Source organism: Chiloscyllium punctatum, chromosome 11 (genome assembly GCF_047496795.1).
Source record: "Chiloscyllium punctatum isolate Juve2018m chromosome 11, sChiPun1.3, whole genome shotgun sequence".
Taxonomy (NCBI): Eukaryota; Metazoa; Chordata; class Chondrichthyes; order Orectolobiformes; family Hemiscylliidae; genus Chiloscyllium; species Chiloscyllium punctatum.
The window spans coordinates 62,688,344-62,702,959 of NC_092749.1; the positions used below are offsets into that span (position 1 = coordinate 62,688,344).

The window sequence follows — 14,616 nt, forward strand, 5'->3', positions numbered from 1 at the left end:
GCAGGCTCTGACCCAACATAATCCCAATATGAGTACAAACTGGGGTCAAACAAGGCTGCACCATCACATCAAAACACTTCTCCAACTTCCTTGCTGCAACACCCAGTCCCATCTCTATGAAGCTCACCACTGGAGTAGAACTAACTTACAGGATAAGTAGGAAACTATTCAATCTTCAACACCTCCAGGCCAGAACCAAAACCACCCCAACTTCTGTCATCGAGCTGCAGTACATGGATGACACCTTTGCGTGTGCACACTCAGAAACTGAGGTACTAACCATCATGACACATTCATCAAAGCATATAAGGGAATGGGACTGAGACTAAGCATCCCGAAAATAAAGGTTCTCCACCAGCCCAGTCCTGCCACAGAACACTACCCCTCAGCTATCAAAATCTGCACTAAGTTCCTGGACAACATGAATCATTTCCCATACCTTTCAGAACCTCCTCCTAATGCGAGTAGGTATTGACTGCCATGCAACAGTGCAGCCTCCAAAATATGTAACAGATGAGTGATACTTTATTGCTATTTTACAATGCTGGCAAAGTTGAAATTTTACCTGTTTTCTTTCAGTCACATAGAAGAACTGAATGAACTGGGGAAGTATGCTGTGTACCTTACTGTATGAAGTCAGGTTCTGGTGATTAAACTGATTTTAATCATAACTTTGTTTTCTATGTCCTTCACTTTCTGTACAACAAAAAAGTTTAACAATTTGTACCTGACCTCATCTTATGAAGTATTTTAGTCTGTCTTTAATGAAATTGGAGGAACATCATAGTGAAAAACGTTAAAATCAAGTACATAATATGAAGTTAATTTTACAAGTTACATCTTATAGTGGGATATTTGGCAGTACATTAGAAATGCAAGTTTTTCAGGCCACTTGTGAAAGTGACTAACACTATAACACTTTATAGAATATAAATATAATAACTAATATTTTATTTGCATTTACAGGTGACAAAATTGCTCATTGCCTCAGTACTTTATATGAATTCTTCATCCCTGTTATTCTCTCCTTTCTTTAATTTTGTATATCTATAAAATTGCTACTTTTACTTAGTCATACTGATGCTTATGAGATGCAACAGACCTTTTATTCATTTATTTTGTTACATTGACTTGTTACATAAAATAAACATTATTTTAAGTTACTTAAAATAATTTATCACTTTGACCTCGATTTTGCTTTAGTGTGGCATCCTGTGCTGTGCTTCCTTTGGTGGATATTTTTCCTCACTCAGCCTTTAGTTTGAAACACTTTTTTTGTTCTCCAGTTTACTGACTATATGAGTTGGCATAAATACAGTGTGGATAATGGGACAGTTGATTTAGTTTATTATTGTCATGTGTACCAAGATACAGTGAAAAGTCTTGTCTTACGTGCTTTATAGGCAGATCGTACTATACAAGTGCATCAGGGTAACAGAATAGAGTGCAGGATACAATGTTACAGCTATTGAGAAGGTGCAGAGAGAGGTCCATTCACAAGTCTGATAACAGAGGTGAAAAGCTGTTCTTGAATCTGTTCATACACGTATACAAACTTTTATAGCTTCTGCCGATGGAAGATAGTGTCACTGGGGTGGGATAAGCCTTTGTTTATGTTGATTGCTTTCCTGATGCAGTGGAAAGTATAGATGAAATCAATGGGATTTTGGTTTGGATGAGGGACTGGGCTGTGTTCACAAATCTTTCTAGTTTCTTTCAGTTTTGGGAAGAGCACTTGCCATACTATGCTGTGATGCATTCAGATAGGATGCTTTCTATGGTGCATCTATAAAAATTTGTAAACATCTTTATGGACTCTGAATTTCCTTAGCTTCCTGAGGAAGTAGATTTGTTGCTGTGCTTTCTTGACTATAATGTCAAGGTGAGTGTATCAGAGCAGATTTTTGGTGACCCTTGCTCCCAGGAACTTGACACTGTCAACCATATCTACCTCAGCACCATTGATGCAGACAGGGGCATGCCCTCCATTCCGCTTCCTGAAGTCAATGACCAACTCCTTCATTTTACTAATGATAATGGAGAGATTGTTGACTTTACACCATGCTGTCAAAGACTACTTCTTTCCTGTACTCCATCTAATTGTTTGAGATCCAACCTACAACAGTGGTCCTATCAGCAAACGTGTAAGTGGAATTTCGCCACACAGTTGTGTGTGTATCAGCAGTATAGTACAAAGCTGTGAACACAGCCTTGCGGGGCATCAGTGTTGAGGATTATCGTGGAGGAGGTGTGGATGCTATACTTAATTACTGCAGTCTGTTTGTCAGAAAGTCGAGAATCCGGTTGTGCTTATTGCCAGGACCAATGTTTTGTCTCCCATAACTATAACAATGTAACAGTAGAGAAAGAAACAAGAACATTGGAAGAGGAAATAGATTGCGCATAATGTAGAGAGAACAGAGAGAGAAAAAGATGAGGTTAAGGGAGAAAGAGAATAAAAAGGAAAAGTATGGAAAAATTTAGAAAAACAACAAAATTCAGGTTCTTTAATCCTCTTGAGATTTTATATCTGTAGAGATCAGACTTCATCATCAGAATTTTACAGGCCTGCTGTAATGGGTTTGCATTCCAATTAAATCCCACCCTGTATCTATCCACAATTTTTGCAGTGAAATATAGGTAATACTTCAATGGGACACCAAAAAGAGGAAAACAAAACCCTTACAGTTTATTTAAAGTACTCGAAGAAACGTGGGATTTTAAAAATACTGACAGCAGCCAAAGAAGGAGAGGAATACCGGGGGAAAGTCCAGGCTGTAGTGTGAACTTGCAAGAAAAGCAAGGATTGATATTTATGGAGGGTGTGTAAGAATGCAAATGCTTACTGTAAGAAATTTTAAATTTACAATTTTATTGTGCATTTTTGTTCCCTTGGATAGCATTTTGGGAGACGAGGTCCTTGGAATTTGGCCACGCAATGCTGATAAAGCAGATGTCAACTGTGCTTGCGTGTCTCATGCTGGATTAAATTTAGTGTCTGGGGATGATTTTGGTTTGGTGAAGCTCTTTGACTTTCCTTGCATTGAAAAATATGTAAGTTAAATTTTAAAATATTTAAAACTAAAATATTAATCACAATTTATTTTTACAATTCTCATTATTATTAATTGTTGATGTAAATTCCATATGTAATCAGATACTTGATAATACTGTAGTCACAAAAGATCTTAGAACTGAAACTCCTGGACCTGCAGAGAGATTGCAGAGCAGTCTGACTGTTATAGCTTAGCCAGAATTGGAGATAACAGATGGAGCTTGAGACTGTACTGCCGATTTTTGGGAAAAACCTCCAAACCACAAACCAGTCAGACAGTAGCAATGCCACCAGCAAGCATTCCTCAAATCAAGACCCTAAGTTAGATGTCTCATCCTTTGAGAGCCACGGGACAATTAGAAACCAGCAGTTCTAATTCCAGTTTCTGAATTAGATTCTGTTTCTTTATTCAAGGAACCCCTGCTCCCCAGAACTGACCAGCTGACCGCATAGTTTCAACTGGCAATAGGGCCACCTATAACTTGGCTAATACCAATGGCAGTGGGATGAAGCCCTGAAGTGGTAATGCAATGACCCCAATTGGCAGTGAGGTAGGAATCTCTGGCCTCCTCAGCCAAAATGTAATTCCAGCAGAAATTACAATGGTGGGAACATACAGCTATGCCACCAACTCACCTAATTCATGCCTATCCTGCCTTCAGGCTTGCCACCAGTGAAAGCAGATTATACTAACAAAAATGGTGCATGCAATGTCTTTTTTAACTAGTGTTCCAAAATCCATCATATGGATTTTGTAAGTCCATATGGTCCACTCATTTCATATCTTTGATAAAAGGTGGAACATAGAAACATTAGAAAGTAGCAACAGTAGTAGCCATTCAGTTCCTCATATCTATTCCCCTGTTCAATTGGATAATGTCTGATCTGAACTTTAACTTTATTTAACACTCTTAGTTAGACATTCCTTCCCACGCATTTACATTGATAGAAAACTATCAATCTCAGTCTTAAAATTTTCAGTTGACCCATCTTTCATTTTTTTTGTGGGAAAGAGTGCCTTAATGTAAGATAGTGCTTATGGATTGGACTCTAACAATATTGCTCATTTTGTACAACCACCATGAGGAAATGGTTTCACATATATACCTTATCAAACCCTTTTATATCTTTAAAGTTATTTTTCATTGTTGTAGTTTTTGAATTACTAATAGTCTTGAATTTTTGTTTTGTTTATTTTTCATTAGGCGAAACACAAGCGGTATTTTGGTCATTCTGCTCATGTGACCAATGTACGCTTTTCGCATGATGACAAGTATGTTATCAGTGCTGGTGGTGATGACTGCAGGTAAAGTGTTTAGTAGTGTCTGCAGAGAATGTGATGAATTTAATGAATTGTAGATCTTTGGTTGTACACAATGGCAATGCTGATAGTTTTTATTATAATTTTACAATAAATTCTGTACTAATTTCAAGTGTTTCAGAAAAGCTCGAGTACTTTAAATTTAAAATAATGGTAAATATTTATGGTGGCTGTCTGAAGTTACAAGTCCATATGGTGTGGTAGCATAATCAATATGTTCCTGGATTAGTCATCCAGAATCCTAGAGTCTGAAGACATGAGTTTAAATGTGGAATCTGGCAAATTTAAATTCAGTTAAGTAAACAAAAATGCTAAATGGGTAATGGTTAACATGAAAACTATCAGATTATTGCCAAAAGCTATCTGGTTCACTAATATCCATACAATTATGACAGTGAAAAGTCCAGTATTAATGCTTGGATACTGAGAAGTGTGGAGGAACAGAAGTGCATCCCTGAAGGCAACTGAACAGGTCCACAAGTTGGTTAAGATGGTAGCCTTTATTAGAAGGAATACAAGAGCTGAGAGATTGTGCTATAACTATATAAAATACTGGTCAAACTGTAGTTAGACTACATCATGCAGTTTTGGTTACCACATTATAGGAAATGTTTGATGGCACATTAGAGAGGAAGCAGAGGATATTTATGATGTACAGGTAGCAACAAGAGAATTTTTGTTGAGAGAAAAGATTTGAGAAGCAAGGGTTGTTTTCTGTGTAATGTAGGATTCAAAAGAGAGACACAATTGAAATGTATAAAATTATGAGAAATCTAGAGAGGTTAGATAAGAGTATTCTATTCCCAAGCTTGAGCAGACTATCACAAGGCATATAGATTCAGGTGGCTTAGAGGGAAATTTGAAGGCAGTGGGTATCTGGAACTCAGTGCTTGAAAAGGTGAAAGAGACAGAAATCTTCATAACTTTTAAAATGTCCATGATATGAAATTGAAGTCTATTAATCTAGAAGGTTGTGGACTAAAAGTTGGAAGTAGGATTAGTTTGGATAATGTTTGGCATGGAGGCAATCCTTTGGCATGGCATCCTTTCACGTTATATATATTTTTATATATTCCCTGTTTATTATAAATCTTTAATCTTGCATTTAAGATGCAAAAATAATGAGCATCTAAGTCAAATTTTACTAACACCATTGATCAGAAACTGAACTGGGCCAACCATATAATTACTGTGGCTAGAAGAGTAAGTCAGAAGCTAATTCCTTATAGCTTGCCCATTATCTACAAAGTACAACAAGGTAAAAATGAAGGGCTTTTGCCCGAAACGTCGATTTCGAAGCTACTTGGATGCTGCCTGAACTGCTGTGCTCTTCCAGAACCACTAATCCAGAATCTACAAAGTGCACGTCAGGAGTGTGATGAAATATTCTCTACTTGCCTGGATGAGTGCAGCTCAATAACTCAGCACTGACTACAACAAAGCAAATCGCTTAATTGGCATCCCATCCACCACCTTCAACATTCATTCCTTCCATCACTGATATACGGTGGCAGCAATGTACAAAACAACCTCAGTTATCCGAACACCAATTATACGAATTTCGGATTATCTGAACAAGATCTCAAGGTCCCATAAAAATTTTATGAAATTTAAATAACAGCACAGTGAGATCAGGCAGCATGGGCTGGCAGCGGGAGCAGGACAGGGTCACCATGGGGACCCTATTCCTGCTATTACCACCATCACAGGAACCCTGCTTCTGCTATTGCCGCTGTCACGGGAACCGTATTCCTGCTATTGCCGCTACCTTGGGAGCCCTGTTCCAGCTATTGCCGCCATCACAGGAACCCTGTTCCTGCTATTACCGTCACCATGGGAACCCTGTTTCTGCTTTTGCCACCGTCACGAGAACCCTGTCTCTGCTATTGCCACCACCATGAGAACCATGTTCTTGCTTTTGCCGCCATCATGGGAATCCTGTTTCTGCTATTACCATCACCATGGGAACCCGGTTTCTGCTATTGCCATCGTCAAAGGAACCCGGTTTCTGCTATTGCCACCACCACGGGAACCCTTTTTCTGCTATTGCCGTCGTCACGGGAACCCTGTTTCTGCTATTGCCACCATCATGGGAACCTGGTGTGTGCTTTTGCTGCAGTCATGGGAACCCTGATCAGTTATCCGAACGATCAGTTATCCGAACAAAATACTCCCCTCCCATCTCGTTCGGATAATTGAGGTTGTTCTGTATAACATTTACATGATGCATGATAGGACTCGCCAAGGATCATTAGACAGCACCTTCCAAACCCACAATCAGTACCACCTAGAAAACCAAGGGCAGCAGCTGCGTTGGAACACAACACCTGGAAGTTGGCCTCTATGCTATACATCATCTTGAGCTAGAAATATATCACCATTTCCTAATTGTCACTGGGTCAAAATCCTGAAACCCCTGACCTAAAGTGCAGTGTGTACCGACCTTATGTGGATGGTAGCACTTCAAGAAGGCCACTTTTTTGACATCAATTAGCGAGGGGTAATGAATGTTGACCCAGCCAGTGATCTCCGTATCCTATTATCAAATATATAAAAAATGTAAATAATACTCACTATTCAAGCTATGATGTGGTGGCTATTTTTCTTTGAAAAAGGGAATTTTACTATGTAGGAATGGTCATCATCTGTCCTTTTGTAAAATAGAATATATTCTGCATGATTAAAGTATTAGTATTTTTAGTATTTCCCCTTCAGTTTAATTTTCTACTACATCAAAATTTGTTTGGAAGGTAATATTCAATAGGAAAGACTTTGGATGCTGTAGTTTTTATATAGTTTTTACTATCTAAGTGCTATAGATTTTTTTTTGCCAAATATTTTAGTTAAGTTTAACAAGATGGCATTTTCAATATAAATTCCTGGAAAATAAATACAATTATGTGTACATTTTTGTTTATTTCCAGTATATTTGTATGGCGATGTCTTTGAAGGAAGAACATTTTCCAATGACCTTCTCATTTAATAAATGGAATCTTAGATGCCTCAATAACAACCTGGCTGCTATAAAGCAAAAGTGCTTTAAGGTGCATATACTAAAAATAATTGTGTATTTGTTTAAGATATCCTGTCTACAATACATATATTGTGATTGTGAAGCTCATGATGTGAACGTCACTGATGATGCTGAAAATGAGGACAAAATAGCACATACATTTGGAAAAATTATGCAATAGTCATTTTAAGTTTTTAAATAAAACTAAGGTTAGCTAGAGTAAACAAAATCACTTGGATAAACAGCTTTTAACACATGGCAGTTGTTTATGTATTGCAACAAATGAACCAAAAGCACTAGTGCATTATAGAGGTGATTATCAGAGTGATTTCGAATCAGAGTATATGCCTGCATAATGCAATATGACTCTGCAACAAGAGAAATGCTGCAGAATTTAGTTCCAAGTTTACATGAACATTTTTATTCAGGTTAAAATATTCTAAATATTTTTGTTCATATGGAGGCACTTAAAAGTTTATTTAGTTCTTAAAAGTGCAGTGGGTTCAATGTTTCATAGAATACTGAATGCTAGTTACATTAGTCATGACTACTAGGCACAGCTCATTAGACATGTTCCACAATGGTCTTTTCAACAACGATTCTATGTCTGAATTCAAGGGAGTTCAAATTAAGTGAATTTTAGTACCATTCTTAATTAGAATTGTAACAAGGATATAATGTTTTTGCAAGGGAGGAGTTATCAATCAGTTTATATCATAGGCTGAACTTTCCTTTTTGAAGCAAGATAAATGGTGGGCAGTATTTCTGCCTGTCTCTCCTACCTCATTGTAACCTAAGCCAATTTTTTTGTTAACGTGGCAAACGGTCCAGGCACTTAGTCAGCTTTAGTTACAAAGAAAGTGTCTTCTGTTCCTAACATGTGAAAATCTGGCATTTTTGCAGCAAAACTAAAAGCTTAGTAACTCAGTAAAAAGGGCCAATGTAACACCAGGGATGATAAATTTTATAAAGTTCTTAAGTTTTCATTGAGGCTGTCGCAAGGAGGATTAGGCTAAAATGTAAAGCAAATAACCATTATTACCACAAATTCCCTGAGTCCACTATTGCTTTTCATTTGGCAGTCCCAAGGAATGCAAATAGTACAGGGTGATGAGAATGAAGTTGGCTGGTAACGCAGGCTTCTAACATCTTGTCAACATTTACGTGCAACAAGTCACGAAGATGTGGACTATACTGTTCCTAGACTTGGTACAAATGCAAGCTGAATGAGATTTGGGCAGCACAAAGGTAGCAGGCCTTGTCTTCCAATTTTGATTTGTCTTCTGCAGCTTTGCAACCCAATTTCAGGCATCATGGAGGAATGTCAAGTCCGGCATCCCTTCCCACGTGTCAAACTGCAGCTTTTGATATTGCTGTTTATGTTGTTGTAAAGCTCACAATGTTTTTCACACATTATGATCAAAAGCTTGAAAGTGCCAAACAGGAATTGTTCAAGCCAAGTTGCAGGCTTCATTTATGAAACTAAGAAGTGGTAAATTGGAAGACAATGTGTTGTACTTCTGTAAGAATAAGATCAAATTGATAGGCTAAAGAAAGTCTTTCTATCGGTGTGTGGATTAATTGATCCACACAAATGAAAAGAATGTTCCCTATGTGTAGATAGAATTTCAAATAGGAACAGCATTATGGTGACATTTATATAATCAAAAAGAAAATGGAAACAAAACCATTTTCTGGAACTATGGCAGACTTTTACAATTTTACAGAGATCATGATTTTAGTTTCTTTACATTTTTGTTTAGACTAGCTAAAGTAGCTTTTCTAGTCTGTGCCAAAAATATGTCTTTAGTTTGCAAAATCCCAATACATACTCAGTGAGGAGTACCACTAGTGCTAAATATTTTTAGGTGAAATTAATTTTACACAGCCTTCGTAGAAAGCATCTACATATCCAAAATTGTATCTTTTCCAATCATGTTTCAGTCCTGTGTGTGAATGTGTTCCTCCAATTACTCCTAACAGTACACCTCAGATACCACTTTTGTTGCTCCTATGCAATTGAATCCTTTTATGCCATGGCTTTCCTTGGATGTAACTCGTATTTCATAGTTTATCACTGATAAATAATGGTTAACTGACTTGAAGTCCTATGCACAAGTGCCTTTGTACAGAAATTCTACATAATCAGTTATTTTTAAAAATAGAAATGTTGACCATTCATGGTGCTATCATATCTAGAAAGACTGAAATAAAACCAGGGCTATCTTGAATCTGATTTTTAAACAATGTATAAAATCAAATCCTTACTGCAATCTTTTTTGTTTATACTGATTTTGATGTTCAATTTCCAGATGCAAGACAATGATGGATTTTTTGCATTTAACAATTTGGAATTAAATGTATTGGCTAACTGTTACGATTTTTTTAACATTTTCAAATTAAAAGAACATATCTGCCACATGTGCAGTATTTTAACCACTGATACCAGAAGTAAATATGCAGAAATTGCTAAGGCAATTTAGTGTATCTAGAATATATAAAATGGCTATGAAGTATGATACATCAGACCCCAATTTTCTCATTATATGCAGCATAATCCCACTGATTGAATGATGTGCCCATTGTGCAATGTCCTGATATATGGAGTCCTCTAAGAAATTTAAATTCCTAATAATTTAGGAAGTATAATATTTTTCAGCATCTTTAGTTGACTACTATATTCAGCTTTACAGAAATATTCACATTTCAAGAAATATTGCCTTATAATATTTAAGGATATGGATTAAATTGGTGTCTAAATTCTGCAAGCCAAAGTTCACTATGCAGTGGCCACTAGCATGGTGGTTTCAAACTAATTTTGAATAGTTCATACGCATATCAAATTAGTAATGGTAGTAAACAGAGTTTGTATTATTATTTATAGTCTGTATTTGTGCTAATCCTTTTGCCTTTCAAAGTTTAAAGATTATGAAATCGAGTTTTTTAAATGTATCCAAATGACAGTGTATAACTGAGTTAGCAATGTGTTACACAGTAGTATAAAATAGCAATATAATAAATATCCATGGAAGTACTGACATGAAATGGTTATAAACTGCAACTGTATTAATTTTGATTCAGTTTGGAAAATATAGTCCTATATAATTTTTGTACTTGATTTTTAAATACTGTAAATATTTAAATAAATTTTATACATTGTAACAATATATAAGAAACAGCTTCATGCATGGAATTATTTTGAAATTTTTCACAAGAATAACGATTGTATGTATTTAAATTAAATATGGTTTGCTTGTGGCCAGTGCAGCATCAAATTCTCTGAACATGTGGTCAGTTTTTTTTACAGAAATAAAATCATGATTTAATTTTCAATGTTTTAGTATATGATATCCAACCACCACTTAAAGATACTGCTAGCAAAGTGGTCATTGTTAGACAGTAGTTTTAAGGAAAAAGCAAGTTATGACTCACTGGGTAGCACTCCAATGAATGATTTCGATTCAAGTCCCACTTATGAACAAAGGAAAATGTTGGCTGAAATTCCAGAGTACTACTGAGGGAGTTCTGCACTTAGAAGCATGGTAATTTGAATTAGACATTGATAATAGACCCCAATATTTATCTCTCAAGTAATATCAAAAATAAAACACATGATCCCATTGCTTTTTATGGGAGGTTGTTGTGTATTAACTGAGGTATTTCTTTTATCCCAAAATGTTAATGGCTATAAAATGCTTTATGACATCCCAAAGTCATAAACTGTGTTACAGAAAAATAAATTCTTGGATTAGTAAGCAATGCATATTATGGTTATACCCAAACAAAACATTATCAGTGTATAATGGCAAATTTGGTTCACATGGGAATTTGGTTAACAGCGAAAGAGTACTCCACTTCTGTCTTTTTAAAATGCAGTCATTAATATATTTTCCTTTCTTTCCAAGCTAGGAAAGTGCAAATTCCTAAAATATATTACTTTTATTTGCTTAACTGAGTAAATTATTAACTAATTAAACAAATAAAGATCACTTTGGGAGTATACTGTAGCCTCCCCCCCCCCAATAGTAAGAGGGAAATTAACAAACATTTCTGTAAGGAGATCTCGAATATATGTAAGCATAATAAGGTTGTAATAATGGGGGACTTTAATTTTCCAAACATTGACTGGGGCTACCATAGTTGTTAAAGATTTGGATGGTGAAGAATGTCAAATGTGTTCAAGAAAATCTTCTTTAACAAGGCGGAGCAAAACTATACGTTCTTTTGGGCAATATGGCAGGGCAGGTGACTGAAGTAAAAGTCAGTGAACACTTTGGGTCCAATAAACATAATTCTATTGGTTTCAAAATGGTTATGGAAAAGGATAAGTTTTCCATAAAAGTTAAAGTTTTTAATTGGAGTAAGGCAAATTTTAATGTTATGAGACAAACATTTTCAAAAATTGATTAGAGTAGACTGTTCACAGGTAAAAAGACAAGTGGGAGGTGTTGAAGAGTTTGATGAAAAGAGTTCAGATGCATTATGTTTCTGTTAGAGTGAAGGGTAAGGCTAGTAAGATTTAGGAACAATGGATGAGTAAAGATATTGAGGTTCTAGCCAACAATAAAAGAGAATCTTATTTTAGTCATGGACAAGTTGGTTCAGTTGAATCTGTTAAGAATGCCTCTACACTCTTTATATTGATTAAGAAAGAAATCAGGAAGACCAAGAGGAGATAATCCAAAGAGATTCTACAAATACACTAACAGCAAGGTGATAATTAGAGAGAGGGTAGGGCCTGTTAAAGATTAAGGTGGCCATCTTTGAGTTTAACCCCAGCTGATGGGAGAGATACTAAATGAATATTTCATGTCAGTTTTTACTGTGGAGGAAGAAATGGAGTCTAGAGAATGCAGAGAAATAAACTTTGATGATTTAAAAACAATTCACATTACAGAAGGGGAGGCTCAGGTGGTCTTAAAGAATATAAAGGCACATAAATCTCCGGGACCTGATCGAATGTATCCCAGAACATTGTGTGAAGTAAGGGAGGAAGTTGAGAGACCTCTTGCAGAAATATTTGCATTATCTATAACCAAGGGTGAGATGCCTGAGGACTGGAGGCTGACTAATGTATTTTTGTTTAAAAAGGGTTTGAGGAGAAATGGGGAAACTATAGACTTTTGAGTTTAATGTCAGTTATGGATAAATTGTTGGAGGTGATTATAAAAGATAGGATTTATGGACATTTGAAGAGGCAAAAATTGATTAGGGATAGTCAGCATGGTTGTATGCAAGGAAAATAGTGTCTCACAAACTTGATTGAGTTTTTTGAGGAAGTTACCAAAAAGATTGAAGATGGCCATGCAGTAGATGCTGTTTATTTGGATTTTAATAAAGCCTTTGACAACATTCTGCATGGTAGACTAATTAGTAAAGTTAGGTCACATGGGATTCAGGGTGAGCTTGCCAATTAGATATATAATTGGCTTAATGACAGGAGACAGCGAGTAATAGTGGAAGCTGCCCGGATGGAATTTCACACTGCGGGAGCCTGTGCCCCACAACCTGAGCCGCCTCCGGAATTTTAATTTTGTCTCTTTTAAGGACGTAAAAAGACGGGCCATGTATCAACTGCTGCTGCACACCATCCACCTCTTCTCCCTCATCCACCGTCCAGACACACCTTGGCGTGCCCATTTGCCACCGGACGGTAGGGATCCCCAGTGGAGGGCTCTCTACGCGGGAGTCCTCCCCCTTTCTCTCGGGGATCTGGGGTGGAGGGTGCTGCACGCAGCGGTCTTCTGCAACCGCAGATTGCGGTGGTTCACGGACTCCCAGCCCAACTGCTTGTTCTGTGGCGCTGTGGAGTCCGTGGACCATGTATATATTGGGTGTGGGCATTTGCACTCCCTTTTTGATTTTCTTAAAAACCTCCTCCTCTGCTTTTGGTTGCACTTCAGTCCCACGCTCCTGATCTTCGGGCACCCGGTACGGAGGAGGGAGGGCAGGTCTGAAGACCTCCTCATGGGTCTGCTCCTGGGCCTGGCCAAACTGGCCATCAACAGGTCCAGGCAGCGGGCCGTGGAGGGGTTCATTAGGGCCGACTGCCTGCCCCTCTTCCGCGATTACGTTAGAGCCCAGGTGTCCTTGGAGAAGGAGCGCACGATCTCCACCAACACCCTGGAGTTGTTCGGGGAGAGGTGGGCGCCACAGGGAGTGGAGTGCATTATTTCCCCGTCCAACTCTATTTTGATTTAATCCCTGCCCTCCCCTTCACTGTTTGATCACACAGCATTGCCCTTTTGTGAAGGGCACTGCTTGTCACTGGCCACTCAGGTGTTTTCCTAGCTTCCTGGTGGTGGAAATTGAATAAAGATTTGTGCACCTTGTGTCTCTCACTGTGTCTCACACCTGCACACACACAACATGGGTGCTGGGGAAAACATTTTTTAAAAGTAATAGTGGAAGCTGCCCAGACGGAATTTCACATTGGCTCCAAGGTCCCGTACTTCCCACAGAAGCCTGTGCCCCACAACCTGAGCCACCTCCGGAATTTTAATTTTGTCTCTTTTAAGGACATAAAAAGGCGGGCCCTGTATCAACTGCTGCTGCACACCGTCCACCTCTCCTCCCTCATCCACCGTCCGTACACACCTTGGTGTGCCCATTTGCTACTGGGCGGTGGGGATCCCCAGTGGAGGGCTCTCTATGTGGGAGTTTTCCCCCATTCTCTTGGGGATCTGGGGTGGAGGGTGCTGTACACAGCAATCCCCTGCAACCGCAGATTGCAGTGGTTCACGGACTCCCAGCCCAACTGCTTGTTCTGTGGCGCTGTGGAGTCCGTGGACCACGTGTATATTGGGTGCAGACGTTTGCACTCCCTTTTTGATTTTCTTAAAAACCCCCTCCTCTGCTTTTGGTTGCACTTCAGTCCCACGCTCCTGATCTTCGGGCACCCGGTACAGAGGAGGGAGGGCAGGTCTGAAGACCTCCTCGTGGGTCTGATCCTGGGCCTGGCCAAACTGGCCATAAACAGGTCCAGGCAGCGGGCCGTGGAGGGGGTCGTTAGGGCCGACTGCCTGCCCCTCTTCCGGGGTTACGTTAGGGCCCGGGTGTCCTTGGAGAAGGAGCACGCGGTGTCCACCAACACCCTGGAGTTGTTCAGGGAGAGGTGGGCGCCGCAGGGAGTGGAGTGCATCATTTCTCCCTCCAACTCTATTTTGATTTAGTCCCTACCCTCCCCTTCACTGTTTGATCACACAGCATTGCCCTTTGATGTGAAGG

The 14,616-nt window shown here is 38.5% G+C and overlaps 1 protein-coding gene across 3 annotated transcripts in view; it reads left to right on the forward strand.

Annotated features, from left to right (window-relative positions):
• LOC140483036 (echinoderm microtubule-associated protein-like 6) overlaps positions 1–10,482 on the forward strand; it is a 544,931-nt gene extending 534,449 nt beyond the window's left edge. For all 3 annotated transcript variants that reach the window (XM_072580923.1, XM_072580924.1, XM_072580925.1), the window contains 3 exons: positions 2,901–3,054; positions 4,261–4,361; positions 7,301–10,482. In XM_072580923.1, the coding sequence (XP_072437024.1) occupies positions 2,901–3,054; positions 4,261–4,361; positions 7,301–7,325 (280 nt within the window). In that variant the 3' untranslated portion in view covers positions 7,326–10,482. The remainder of the gene's footprint in view (positions 1–2,900; positions 3,055–4,260; positions 4,362–7,300) is intronic.
• The last annotated feature ends 4,134 nt before the right edge of the window (positions 10,483–14,616 follow it).